This window comes from Pieris rapae, chromosome 4 (assembly GCF_905147795.1).
Source record: "Pieris rapae chromosome 4, ilPieRapa1.1, whole genome shotgun sequence".
NCBI lineage: Eukaryota > Metazoa > Arthropoda > Insecta > Lepidoptera > Pieridae > Pieris > Pieris rapae.
In genome coordinates, this window is record NC_059512.1 from 731,858 (window position 1) to 747,403 (window position 15,546).

The window sequence follows — 15,546 nt, forward strand, 5'->3', positions numbered from 1 at the left end:
AATAATTTAAATTTTTTTATTTAATTTTGTAATTTTTTAAAATAAAATTTTTAATATTTATCGATAATCACTACTGAATATTAGTTATTTTCTTAACATATGCAAAAAAATTATAACTTCTAACGCGTGTACATAAGTACACACTCTTTTTTTATAACGATATTTTTTTTGTTTTTTAGCTTTTTGTCGCAGACCACGTCCTAATCCTTTCGGAATACAAATTGAACCTTGAAACCTTGCTATTTTTTTTTGTTGGACAGCTTTATTTATACATATTTGCTTTTCTGTAAACTTATCCATTAATTATAAGAACTGCTTTTATTTGAAAAAAAAAATTAACATGTTTTGAATATCAGAAATCAATTATTAATGGTAAATGAAAAGGGTTAATGGATGCAAGGGACAAATTAAAACGTCTCACTACTTAACATATACTTATATTTAAATATTAAATAAACAATTACTATAATTATTTTACAATTAACATATAGCCAGTTTGTAAAAACCCCTTATTTAAATAATATAAACAAAATGGTTACAGATGTATAGACAAGTGAGATTTTTTATAAAAATATACAAAGGTGGAGTCACTATGTACAAAGAAATAAAACTTTTAAAAATCTGTCATCCAAACGAAATCTTTGGAATTGCAAAATCAAATCTAATTGGTATTTCATACCACATTTTATTACAGAGTAATCTCAATTATTCTAAATATTAAACAAGTCAACCTAAAACCAAATAGAAAGTTATTTGTATACCCGAGTTCTTTAATTAAATCACAGATGGCATTGTTGCTAATGATAGAATATAACTTAATATTTTCGTAGTTTTGATACAGTGACTCCGCGCTATATTCATTACAATGAACAGTATGAAATTAAATTTCATGTTTTATTTTAATCACGGTATCGTAATATACATGACTTAAAAATACACTCACTTAACATCAGTCTCATTCTTCATTCTATGAATGACCTGATTACCAGAGACAATACAATTTTAATATTGAAATATAAATGTTTTATATATGAAAATATTGTACAATAGCTTGGTTATTTTTAAAAATTAATTGCAGTAACAAAGAATTGAAGCTACTAACAGATAATGATTGTGACGTAAACACAATATCACATAAAGATTATATATTTAATATCAGCTTTAATAACACAAGTATTATCTATGGTGAATGTCATATCTAAGTTCTTACACACGCTAAACGGTCCGTTCAAAAAGTAAATAGTTTGTTAGTCAAGGCTAAAAACAATTTGTCTTTTTTAAGCACAAATTGTTTGCAAAATGGAAAACCCTGAGATAGATTATGTGAGAACAAAATGTTCTAAATTGCCTGAATTTTTAGCACCTTCTGGAATGAGTACTTAAGTGCTGGAAATGTTTTAACTTGCTCAATAAAATCTTTTTTTATATAAAAAATTGCATTTAAAATAGATGTCCTAGTTTAAATGATTTAAGATTATAATGATACAACTCACCAAATTCAAATTTAATCCGTTTCAACCGTTAACAGATTTGAATGCATTTCCGTTTTTTTAAGTTAAAGTAAAACTTGCTTCCAACATTAGTTAGTAAAAAAAACATTGGGTTTTTACCTAAAATGTTTTTGTTTATTTAACTAGCTAAGGGTGAGATTCAGAAACGAGACATAGCAAGAACTAAGTCTGCCGTCAAAATCCAATACATTTTTAACAGGTGTCAGACTTAGCGGTAAGTCTCGTTGCTGCAACTTACCCATTGAATCGCTAAATCAAAGTACAATTTCCTAAATTTTATTTCGCATTATTAAAAAGTCCATGGCAAAAATTGCATATGACCTTAACAACACAGGTATAATGTTTTTCAGCTGAGCACGCCATCTAGTGTTGATCCTCTTTGTTATCTCCATTTGCTTCACCGTTGAGTACAGGTGGAACTGGCGACTTAATGGGCGGAGCTGGTATCACCTGTAGAATAAAAAGTGACTTTGTCTCTCTCAACCAGCCTGTACAGAGACCGTTCCCAATGGAACGGGCTATTTTTAAGATTAAACATTTTAAACTAGAGACCTAGGAAATTTCACAAAGCCCTTTCACAAAAATAACCCTGGATAATATTATATATACAAACCAGTCAAGAGCGGATTTAGATGTATCGTATTGTTTATGGTAATAGTCTTATTCGTAAAGTTTTATAGGTCAATGAGAATAGAACATTTAGTATCTATGAGAGACTTGTCACATTTGTGAATAAACTGAAATTGTCATACTTGAAGTTAATGCTGATTTACTTTTGTAATATGAAACTTCAGATTTAATAACACCGGCTAAACTCTGTCACTGCAAACAGTTAAAAAAATTCACTCAATCCGCTCTTTATTGTTAATAGTTGCTTGGGACTAAAACTAACATCACATTCCACGAGTGAAATCCAACCCAATATGCAAAACTGATTCTAATAACACCTGACCAAAACCACAAGCAATTTCTGTGCAATCCCAGTTAAGCTCAATTTAAAACCAAACCGCTCCCAAACAATTTTTTGACAAACTTAACTTTTTACAGGCCCCACTTCACCTGTACCTATAACCGCTATGCTATTGCTATGTTTCAGTAAATGTTACCTAAAATTTAATGCCCCGTGAATATGTAGAAACTTTTTTATTACTAGATTTCTATATAAACTAGGGGATAGAAAATTAGAATGGCAGCATATTAGTCAGCAAATCTAGGCCAATCACAGACATACAACACTAGCTAGACAGTAGTCTAGTGATTGGACACTTCTTATGAGTTTTTTTAGGTCACCCTTCGCACTTTTTCTGAGTTTTGGAGTCATTTTATGATAATATATAGTAAAATTAAGGAATTGTCTATAATTGGATTAAAGCTATTGATATGGCGGGACAAACTCAAAAATATATATCAATTGTAATACTTTTTTTTCTGCTGCAGTAATTTGCAATCTGCCCTAAGATTATTCTGTGGTGCTAATATAGAGATATTATATAAATCAAATATACAAAAGCGTAAGCCAAGTTTTTCTTTGAGGTTTTATATGGGAGTTAATTAATTATTTAGACAATTAAATTTAGGTAACATTTACAAATTGCGTACTTTTCCATTGCCGTCCGTATCTTCTTTTTCCTGTTAGACATTATACTACATATTAATTAAGGGTAAAATATGAAAACAAAAAGAAAACTAAACTGCCAGTCGTTTTCACGAATACTTAATTCTAGATATGTTATAGTTTATATGTAGTATAACTATATTTTGTTATTAAATATTTTACTACAAATTATTCTGATTTTAAATGTAATAATAATCTAAAATTATGAAAATAAAGCAACACAAAAAATTCCAAAATCATCTATCATTTGGTATACAAGAATATTTAACGACTTTATACATACAGATGGTTTCGGCCGATGTGTGTCTACGGCATCGACGGACAATTTAATATGTTCTTCCCGACAGCCGTAAGCTACCGGAGTTAGTTTTATCACTGTGTGCAATGGCACATGAAGATATGGCAGCTCGTCTGAAAATAATGGTATGTAAATTATAAATAATCTTTAAAAAAAAAGATTTAAATAATTAAAAGAAAAATATTCAAGGTCTACCCACCTACGAAGAAATTCACTTGATGACAATGAGACACGAATCATTAAAAATATAAATTTTTTACATATAATTGAATTTATTATTCCAACTAAATTAACGTTAATAGTGAACAATTTCGTCTCTTTCAGTGTAGCTAAACAAATTCTCTCACCAGCAGACTTATCCAGGAAGTAGGCCAGGAGGCATCTCATAACGGCCTGGTGGGACACCACCAGAACATTCCCTTGCCTCTCCAGCTCCATGATGACCGGTTCCAGTCGTGCCACCAGGTCTTCGTAGCTCTCCCCTCGAGGGTACCGGTAGGCGAACTTGTTCGCATCCCGGGAATTAAAGTCTGACGGGTACTTCTGTTGTATCTCCGCATAGGTCATTTCTTCGCATATCCCCTAAACAATAAACAATATAATATGTATTATCAAGTGCATAATCTTGTCATAACCGTCCAAAAAAATGAGGTTATGAATTTAACATGAGTGTAGATGGGATTAATAGAGTCATTCCAAATTAAGAAACAGTCAAAATTTCAAGAAAATCGGTTCAGTAGTTTTTGAGATATCAGTTATTTATATGGGATTGTTAATTACCGCATCAATTTCATTAAGGGCCTTCCACCTTTCCTGTGGTGCTCGGACATCCTTCACCGTTTGTATGGCTCTCTTCATCCAGGATGTCCAAACACGTAGACCGGGGATATTTTGCTGATCTATGTATGTGGCTAGTGCACTGGCGTATTGTTTTCCTCTGGTTGATAACTCGCTATCACCGCCTATACGACCCACTAAGTTGTGAAGACTTTCACCGTGCTGGAATGATACATTAATAATAATCACTACATTTATAAAAATAAAATATATAAAACAATTCAGACAAATACAAAAACTACTAGACAGAGTTTATTAGCAGTAACTTTTTTAAAGTAGTGGTGTAAATTTAATAATTAATAAAGGTCATAGTAAGGTTGTCCACATTTGATTCCTGAGAAATTAAGTTATGTAAGATACAACATAAAAGTATATTGAGGGAATACAGGAAGGGCCCATATTTTACTTCACTTTCTTTTATAGTTTAGTTTCAAGATGTGTCAAAATATGACATACTGCTTAAGGTGAGATCGTAACTGAGAGCTAACCTCAGTCTAGTTTAATGCTTAAAAATTTATTATGACAAAAATGTATTGGATTTGACAGTCAAGCCATATCTTAATATCAATTCAGTTAGTCTTAAATTTAAATTATTATAAGAAATATATCTTACCCTTGTTAAATAAATGGTCCGTGGTACTATATGTATATTCATCAAGTAATATACAATCCGACTTTGAATATGTCCTTCGTGTTTATGAACAACCACTTTTTCTCCTGTGTCATATATTTTCATGAAGCTGCATTCTGATTCAAGACTTTCGTCCAACGGTTCATACTTTTCTTTATAATGCTCTATCCTTAATAAAAAGTCATCTAGAACATTGTCTGTGTCTTGTATGTTTGTGTAGTCTGGACTGCTTACTTTTACTTCCTGCAATTAATTTTCGTATTCCTCAATATAAACTATTATGTATTTAAATACAGTGTTTAAACAAAAATCTTTTCATCAAGACTAACAAAGAATATACTAATTACATATTTAGTTGCATGAGGGAGATCTGTCAATCGCTCAGTCTGTCATTAGATTATATCTTAAGACAATTGGAACTGGATTTGTACTCCCTGTTATACAGAGTCATGTTATAGTTATATTTTTTTTATTTACTGCATAAACCACAAAACTCAATTAGTAGATAGTAAATTCATGACAATATTTAGAAGAATGATTAATATTTACCATAATATTCTGTTCTATAATGCGCGGATCATCACAAATGGACTCTACAAAGAATAGTTTAAAGCCCATTTTGTGAACTACGATTTCTCGGATCATTCGCCGTCGCTCCATTGTTGAGTTTGTCGCGTCAAACACCTGTAATTATACCATAATAGTGATATATGTACACACCACATATTGATAGTAGTAAAAACATTAAAAAATTATGCATATTTTAATAGCATTAAATATGATAATTTTCTTTCAAAGGAAACATTTTAAAAGTGCATAGTTTTGTTGTCTGATGCATTAATTTATATATTCTTTTTTTATAGAACAGGGGGCAAACGGGCAGGACGCTCACCTGATGTTAAGTATTAAAAAGAATAATATGTTTTGATAATATTCTTAAGTATTTAAGAATATTATCAAAACATACCCGTTTTTTAAATAATTTCACTAAGCTCTTCAGAAGATTATAAATCTTATTAACAAAGTATATGTAAATAATCTATCAAAGGATGTTGAAAATAAAGACAAAAAAATACTCACCGCAACCTCTCCTCCTTTAACCAGCCACTCACAAACATCATGCAATGCGTCCAGCGCACATTGTTGCCGTATTGCCATGGCCTCTTTATTATCAGCTCTGAAAAACTCATGACTTGTGTATGCAGTTGTAGCATGTCGTCTGTACTCTCCAAGATTAAATACTACAAAAGATAATCAGGTATTTAGTACCTAAAGGATATTAAAGGCTATTTATGTTCTGATAAATTTATGAATGGAAAATGTGCAGACGTACTATAAGGTAAAACAAATGTGTAACAAAGTTTTGTCAGATAGTTATATATATATGTACTTATAAGTTTGTGAATGTAAAACAATCACCATTTAGATAGCATAACTTACCCCTAGTATTAATTCCTATCCAATTAAGATATCTTGACAGCTTCTTAGATATGTATGTCTTGCCCCGAGCTGGCAGGCCAACCATTGCAATAACATGCGGAATGTTTACATAGTTTGCTCGTTCTCCTAAACAAATTCAAACAAATGGCTTAACACCTAACAGCTCTTATTAATATGTTTTTCAACAATAGATAAAGTTTTTAATTAAGGGTCAAAGGTAGACAAGTTTATATTTTAAACTTAACAGCTTTTAGTAGTTAATCAAAGTATATTTAGTGATTTTTATAGTTATTTTAATAAGATGCATGTTTAATAATTTTGAATCAATCAAATTATACTCATAAAATACATCACTGTATACTGTTTTATTGTTATAATAAAAGTAGTAGATAGTTATAAAAGCAAAGGTATATCATCATTCATTTTATCTAAAAAGAAAAACTTAATAGACATAATCAAATGTGCTGATCATTGCAAATGACTGAGTTAATGGCAATTTTGTAAACAAACAGAGTATAACTTGTAACAACTAAGTGATAGATGATTAATTTACATTTATGACAAGGTTTATCTCACATGTAATTAACGATAACGTAGAACAAGCTTATATTGAGATATAGGAAACGTTATGGAGCGATAGCGACCTTATTGACCTTATATTTTATAAACAGTAACATTATTTAAAAATGTTGGAACAAGACTTAACGTATATCTTCAAAGGTGTATTGTGAAAATGTAATGATGATTCTTAGATGCTAGACCGTTCCAGTTCTAGTATTAAATTTGATATAATTATAAACACCTTTCTCCATTAAAAATACTTGTTACTAACCATCACCGAAAAATTGTTTGTTTAGATATTTCCAGCCTTCAACGCGCTTGTCGTCTAGATCCATGATCTGGTCAGGTATTTTAGAATAAGATAAAATAATGTTATCAACTCTAAGTATGTTTATTAATCACAATCTAACCCAGTCACTGGTTCGCGATCTATTATCTACTATAATATGACTATAATCATCAACTATCAAGCACAATTGACGATAGCAACCAGTGAAATGTCAATCTGAGCGCAATGTCTACTGTCAATGTCAATTGTCAAGCTCTAACCTACGACCTACGTACGAACATGAAATCCATAGATTACAAGCCGTCTGTTCCGAGTAATACTTTTTTATTATTTTCTTTATTTGATATTTATAAATATTTTACATAAATTGCTTCCAAGACGCTACTGCTACCGTTACCGCAACAATATCAAACTCTAAGTAAACTATATAAAGTAACGAGTGTTGGTAATTTATATCAAGACGCATTATCACGTGAACAGCGATGAACCGCAGACAGGAACATTCCAACAAATTCAGATAACAATTAATGACTGAAAATTATCTACGTAACACATCCATTTAAATTACGTAACGAATCCTACTATCTCATTTTATCTGAACAACTTTATTGATTAATATACATACGTTTAATGGGAGCATATAGTTTATTCCGTTATAATTCTCTAATTTCGCTTGGGAGTTTGTTATAAAAACCAATACCAGATAAGGAATGGATCTTCTGGAGGCTGGTTGATCGTACGCTTGAACGCTAAGTTCTGTGTCGAGTACTTTACTGGTGAAAGTCACCATTTGTTTTAAAATCATTTATATTTTTTGTACTTACGACTAGTCTTCAAGATTATTTATACCAACTAATCAATTAATTAATAATACTTGGTTTATTAATTTATATCAACTGATTCATCATTCATTGAATATTTATTTTAATACCCTGATATTATATTGTTAAGACACTAAATTTATTTTGTTATACGTTAATTATTACATTTTAGTTTACTGATGCGATTAAATTATCTACAATGAGTAATAAAACTTAATAATAATAAGAAATAAACTATTCTTCAATGATATAACTCTAGTATATTGTTTTAAATGTGAAAATCTCGAATAGTTATATTCACAAGTTCAAGTAGTTAACGTAATTTACATTGTTTGTACAAAAACGTTTTTTTTTCTAACAACTAATTGATTGAAGGTCTATAATATACAAATTCTGACTATTGAAATTTATGTATTTTTTTATTTGGTGAGATATTATTATGTATACTCATAAGTGTACCCAGTTAACACTGGATCAACAAAGAAGGACCTGCTGCAGCAAAAAGCCAGCGTTTGGCAAAAGGTAGTATAGGGCAGCGGCTAGATGATTCTCGATCGGAGACCAAGATACTTTTTAAGTTGCCAGCTGCTTTAGTGTGAGTAAGTGAGACATAAGTACAAATAAATCGATTTTATTTTCAGCACACAAATATACAGTATTTACAAATTTCTTAACCTACATAGGGGCCAAACTTTATAACATACAATATTTCGAATTGCAAGAGTTTTCGATGTTTTAGTATTATTAGAAATATGGTCCTTTAAGCACAAAAAGAGTGAAGAATCAAAAATTAAATATCCTTCGCAGACTATGTAATGTACCTATGGAAGTAATCATTTTATGCGTTGTCGCTGACAAACATAGAGCCTGTACATCAGACTTTAAAATAAAGAAATAGATAACAAACCTTCGTGCTCTTCATCATATTCAATAACATTCAATCAATAAATTGTTCAATAAGAAAATATTGCGACGCTCAAACGTTGATATGATATCGAATATATCCAGAACATAGAAGAGTATGCAGCAATTTTATTTTTCTATATCAAACGAAAGTTGGTTGTTTCGCATGTAAATATAATGTAGGACAAGCGGAACTTTAAATAACTAGGTCACTGATTAACAATTGATTAAATTATAAATTTGACTGATGCCTGATACAGATACCGGCAAACTTCTTGAGCATTAAACAAGGAGTGGGAGAAAGTTTGCGTATCGTATTGCAGCGCGGGACACCAACATCAACTGACCCCACCCCCCTCCCAGTGATACCTAAAAATCGCTTCTGCGCAGGCAAGGAGTAAGGACTTTGTTCAAGATGTTTGCCGGTATCTGCACGTACCGGTAGGTGCACTGTCTGCCCCATGGGCCATGCCGCATTAGAAGGCTAATTTTTAGCAGAAAAAAATTGACATTGGTACGTTTATGTGTATATTGAATGGCGAAATTTACATACGTAGCTTGAAAGAGTGATTACTTTTGAAAGCATAATAATTACTCTGAAGCAAAAGCACGCGTTCAGTGCATGGCCGTGAGTCATGACGCGCGCCGGCCGGCGCATAAATTATTATTACAACCGGTTTTGATGTAGCTACAAAATATGCCTAATTCATTAGTCTAGGCTGTAAATAGAGTACTACTAATAGCTACAATGTTTTGGTTTAATTGTATTGTACAATGATGCGGTTAAATAATCTACATATTATTTAGATTTAAAGACGTGACATTGCTATCTTATCTGTATTTTTAGATATTTCTATTTACAATGCAAACATCCTGAATACTTTTTACTACTTTAGTTACTATAAGGGATTTTTTGTTAAACTTTTAATATAATTTATAATAATAATCTTAAGGGGACTGGGTGCAATGGAGACAGATATGCAACACCAACACAACCTTCAATAATGAAGAACGCCACTAAACATAGGAACATAATACGCATTTCGTAAATGGATAAAACATATGACCCAGAAATTGTCAAGTGTGGTAAATTATGTAAATTCATTGAGGCGATCAACAAGTGGCCGAAATAATGAAAGTAAAATTACGAGTACGTCCTTCATATAAATTGCGCCTTATACCCTGGCCCGAACCAGTTACCGCGAGTTAGTCCATTCATAATCAGAACAAAGAACTGGTGTCAGTTTGGAAGTGCGGTTTCAGCAAGATCGATACTTGGTTGAACTTACATACGCCAAAGGAAATAATAATAATTATTTTTTATTAGAAATGAAAACGTTAGATTTCCATGACAGTGTATCTTTAATGCTGGCATTTATTTGCTAGATACTTATTCGTTGAGTGGAGAAACCACCAGCTCTGAGGTCATCGGTACATCTACAGGGCGCCAACTAAATCTTTAATTAGACCCTGTATACTTGAACCCGGCCGAAGAGTATACTTCAAACAAAATCAAACTTGGAGGAGATATTAATACTGTATATTCGTGTGTTAAAATATTATATATAAATAGATTCCTATAACGAACTCTCCACTAAGCAAACGCGATTTTTGTAGTTTCCCTTTTTTTTTCATTTATTTTTTGAAAAAGATTAATTTTACTTATTTACTACACGTAAACTAAATAGTTTAGTAACGTATCATTATAGATTTATGAAAATATATTTTTTTACTAAAAAGGAATGTTCAGTGATTTTTTATTTACAAAACAAAGACGGGCAACAATGTACACTTAAGTTTGAAGAAAAACTCTTTTAGAACTTATCATAAGTTTACAATAATACATAACTTCAATCCGTTAAAAAAGTGTTTTTCTTTAAATGTGTAAAAGTTATGTTTATAAAAGACAATACTATAGTTATACACTAAAGTTCTTAATTTAACTTATTCATACCTAGTTTTAATGTATATTTAGATTTATGTACATGTTATCTTGTGTTTTTAGAGAAAAAGCCGCTACTACTTTAAACTATATATAACGTTGAACGTTGTAAACCAAGTAACCCAAAATACACAAAAATCACGCGTTCATCTCATGTTATGGCTGCTTATCGAAATAGAGTAAGAATAAAGTCTACCACGAACGCATTCAATTTGTTGCTGCGTATATTTATAGAATGATTGTCAGTTCTACGATTTTTATTAAGTATAAAGGCACTTATATTATCAGTATTTACAAAAAGAAAATCGTCTGAACTTATTTAAGAGAATTATTATTATATTGTCAGGAGTCATGACAGACACGCGTTTTTTTAATAGATAGTTTTTTAAAATAAAAATACAAAATCTTGCCCATTATTGTGTGGATCCTTTCGTATATGTATATTATAATATCTGTAGGAGTGTGTTTAAAATCTTTTTTGTTTGTGGCTATAACGAATCGAATGAATAATTTGAAGAAGAGAATTGTTAAATAAAAGATGAATGTATAATTAATATTAATCTAAAAATAAAGAGCCTGTCAATTCTGTTTTATTATACCTACTCAACTCTAACTTTTTCTGACATAAAAGAAACTGGTGCGGCCTACATCACCCAGGAGATAAAATTGGCCTTGTTGAATTTTATACATTTGGTCTGTGGTAAACTGTTTGCGATCGACTTTTAATTAGTCCATCATGGATATTTTGTAATTGTATTATTTTTAAATTGAACAGTGTTGTCCTAGAGGCTTCAATGTGCATCCCTGTGGTCGTAGGTTCGATTCCTGTTGACCAATGCACTTTCTACGTGCGCATAACAACGCTCGAACGTTGAAAGAAAACATCGTGAAGAAACCGGCTTGCCTTAGACACAAAAAGTCGACGGTGTCTTAGGCACAGGTGGCTGATCACTTAAAAAAGATACAGAAATCTGAGGCCCAAACCTAACAAGCTTGTAGCACCACGGATAATTGTTTTAATTCATTTTATATATATAGATAACAGTAGTAATACATTGGCTTTCCATATCAAGAGCGTGACCTCGTTCTAAGCTGCATTATCTGCGCATGCGACATTCGAGTGAAGCCACAAGTGCACTATAATAAATATAAAACCATTTTAAATTCACTAATCCTTATATCAATTATTTTTTATCTGTATGGTTCTGTATTATCTGTATTCTTTATTAGAAAGGCGGGTGCGCGTCTCGAATTCGTGGAACTATAAATCTTTACGATTTGATTTATAACAATAATTTTTCATTTAATTCAACACTAAAACCAGTTACATAGACTGGTTTGCTGACTTTACATTATTAACGGTATTTTATAAGAATTCATAGTTTTTGTGTGTGTCCCATTAAAGTGTAAAATGCATGACTCTGGAGATATTTTTCTATTCCATAGTGGCGAGAGTTAGGGAAGGTGTTTAGAGTATGTGAAGACTAGTGTTGCCAGATGTCAGGTATTTCCCGGGACGTCCCGTATTTTAGGTTTAGTTTAAAATGTCCCGGCAGAACTGTCTCTGTCCCGTATTCGAATCGTTGTCCTATTTTATTATAATGAAATCTTTATACATTACTATTTTGTAAAATGTGGATAAAATGCTGACGCAAACCTAGCTCAAACCCTTTCCACGTTCCTAACTTCCTTGTGGGAGTCCACTTGACTCACACAAATTCCCAATAAGTTGGCTGATGTGAGAAATAAATGTACTCATAATTTAGCGACTTATTACGATTATACTTGTAAAGATTTTTATAAACCAATAAAAATTGTTTGCTCCTCGGAAAAATATCCTAAAGACGATGCCTATATATAATTTTGTTTTTTTAATATTCCCGGGTAAAAAACTGAATTCCCGTATTTATTGCATAGATACGCATACAAGCAATTGCCCCTTATAGGCTGAAAAAAAATCTGGCAACCCTAGTAGAGACTGCTTGATTCTTGTCACGTACGGGATCGAAATCTCTCGGCAAACCGATATATATAATCCTGTCCATAACTTTAATTGTTATTGCTTCCACTCACTTCAGCTTACTTCTAGAATTACTAGATATATATTTCAATTTAACAATTGTTTTTATAAGTTTCTTCTTTTTTCAACTGATGCAGCAGACTTGCCTAATAGTGGTTTAATTTCTAAAGTTTATTTATGATTAGAAAATATTGGATTAGAAAAACTAGTATTAGATAATTAAATTTGCGTTCTAGGTCAAGGTAGTGTAACTGAAGGTCTGACGTTGTTGACTCGATACTTAACAATACTATATATTAATCCAGTCAATATACCTACTTTATTTAGTTAAAATGCATAGTTCAAATAGGATTACATATAACCTCGAGAAAACTCCTAAGTCGTATTGTCTAGACATAAATCTAGCTTTGAGGTGTCTGATTAGTTGAACAGAAGAAAAAGAACAAGGGGAGAAAGTTTTTACAAGCGCATTCTAAATTCAAAAAAAATATTTCTTAGTCTTTTAACTATTATTAACTCTTGCCAAGAATGATAAGATATATTTTTCAAATACTTATAATGGAGTTCGAACAAACCAACAAACATAAACAATATAAAATTTACAATAATACATTAATATGTTGGGATGAAGATTCGTCGCAGTGAGCTCCTACCACTGCCACTGTCGATTCTTTGGAATAAGTGTACTATCACTATCATAAAATTAACGCGGGAGAAGCTACGAGCAGAACCCAGCTCAATTCCATCTTTATTGCGCAAGCCAAACGGATATTGTCATGAGAACTGTCCAAATCATATACTAAACGATATTTTTTCGAAGTTTCTGTAGGCGAAGAAAAATACTAAGCCAGAAAGAGCGATACAGATACTGTAACGCGAAATAGAAGGTATTAAAAAGAATACATCTACATCTCAATTCAAGGAGGAATTCTTTTCTCCTGAGACGTTAAATAATTTAAAAATAATAAAAAGTATATACATATATTTTAGAATCTGGTATTGAAGAAATTAAAGTTTTAGTCTTTACTTAGGATCTGAGGGTTAATTGTTTACGTAATTTGACATCCAAACTGTTTTCTAATCGTCAAACTTAAAATTTATTTGGTTGTTATTTTTACCGATATAACAAATACAAACTAGACTAATCGCACTTAAGAATTTTAATTATATAGGAATTTTCAATTAGCCTACCAATTAATTGTAAGTAATTATCTATATAGTATATATAATAATAATAATACTATAATATGCATGTCATGGTCTAAACAAAATTATGTTTTATCTGTTAATTGATTGAAGATATTTCGAGAGTAATTTTGAGAGAATGCAAATGTAACAGTCGATAAATATAAAATTGGCAAGCTGGAATGTAATAATATCTATATCAGAAAAGGAAAGAAATCTGGAATTTAAACGGTCTTAGGTACCTAAAATAGTATCTCCTACAATTAATGAAACAAAATTAAATTGTTCTATTCAAAATTATGTTTTCTTACCGAAATCCTTCATTTGTAAATATAATACGTTATGTAAAATTAAAAATACGTTTCTATATACAAGTAAACAGTTTAAAATCATAATTAAAAAATTGTTCTTGGCAGTTATCATAAAAGTCAAAATAATTAAACATTATTATGCTTGACAGTATGTTTATGTCCTGTAATCAGTTATTTTATTATTATAGTGGTATTTGTACTAAAACATTTGAATGTATTAGTAAACCAATGCATTTAATGAACGCCTAACTCACAAATTCCTGTCGCGAAACCAAATCGATCTTAGTTCCTTTATTACATCTCAGAGATTCCGCTAACAAACGCAGCTGTCGCATTATATTTATAGATATTTACCTCGTATTGGAAACGGTTTGGTCATAATCGTCTCCGAAGTTGGCGGCAGGAGTCGCTGGGTCTCAGCCGGCATCACACTTGTACACAAATTTAAATCATGTTTTTTATTTTCACAATTTGTTACACCGCCGCGTAAACGCAACGACGGACCGTTGGTGACGTCCATCTGCGTGCGCTATCTCCGCATGACTGAATTAAAATTCCAATTTCAAGTCGAATTATTTGATGTCCTTTATATCAGCTGATTGTACCAGAGTGTATTAACTAATTAATTTACAATATATAATAGAACAATATGATTCTTCTGTGCCGAGCGGTTGCACACTGCGCAGTTTGTGTGGAACAAGCGAACAAAAACGTCATTTAATACGAAATAATAATACGAAGTTATCGATACGCGTTTCAGCGCTGCGGTCACGAACAAGACTGGGACTAAATGATTGTACCAACTGTCTTGATACGAGACTGGACTGATTTTAGGCAGTTTGCCATAACATAGAGAACTTTAACGTCATCAGATACTGACGTCATCCATTGTACTATGCAAGAAATCATGGAATTATACATAATATCAACACGGGCTGATTTAGTAGAAATTAGAATTCTAGCCGGGCACATTCTAAGTAATGCAACTGGGCTTTTATACAGAAATATTGCTTATTGTACTTATGAAATAGCTTCCTCTTGAATAAAAGAGGTGAAACGAAAATAATTGAGAGGATTTCAACTATTTCGAGGAGAATATAAAACAAATTAAACAAAAGACGGCGCGATTCGTTTGATTCCGATTTCTCTAGGTTTACGTTTTCATGAATTCCGTTCTGTCGT

The 15,546-nt window shown here is 31.4% G+C and overlaps 1 protein-coding gene across 4 annotated transcripts; it reads right to left on the reverse strand.

The window, feature by feature from the left end:
- Positions 1-423: 423 nt before the first annotated feature.
- On the reverse strand, positions 424-15,154 carry LOC110997135 (6-phosphofructo-2-kinase/fructose-2,6-bisphosphatase). 4 transcript variants are annotated; one of them, XM_045634824.1, is made up of 11 exons: positions 14,719-15,154; positions 6,333-6,458; positions 5,973-6,133; positions 5,442-5,576; positions 4,875-5,135; positions 4,205-4,423; positions 3,772-4,006; positions 3,410-3,537; positions 3,111-3,140; positions 2,549-2,617; positions 424-1,961 (listed from the first exon to the last, which is right to left on the reverse strand). In XM_045634824.1, the coding sequence occupies exons 1-10, from the start codon at positions 14,882-14,884 to the stop codon at positions 2,597-2,599; spliced, it is 1,482 nt and encodes a 493-aa protein (XP_045490780.1). In that variant the 5' UTR covers positions 14,885-15,154; the 3' UTR covers positions 424-1,961; positions 2,549-2,596. The 4 variants fall into 4 exon arrangements, with proteins under 4 accessions (XP_045490780.1, XP_022120825.2, XP_022120828.2 ...); XM_022265133.2 differs by lacking the exon at positions 2,549-2,617; XM_022265136.2 differs by lacking the exons at positions 2,549-2,617; positions 14,719-15,154 and adding an exon at positions 7,165-7,342.
- Positions 15,155-15,546: the final 392 nt, after the last annotated feature.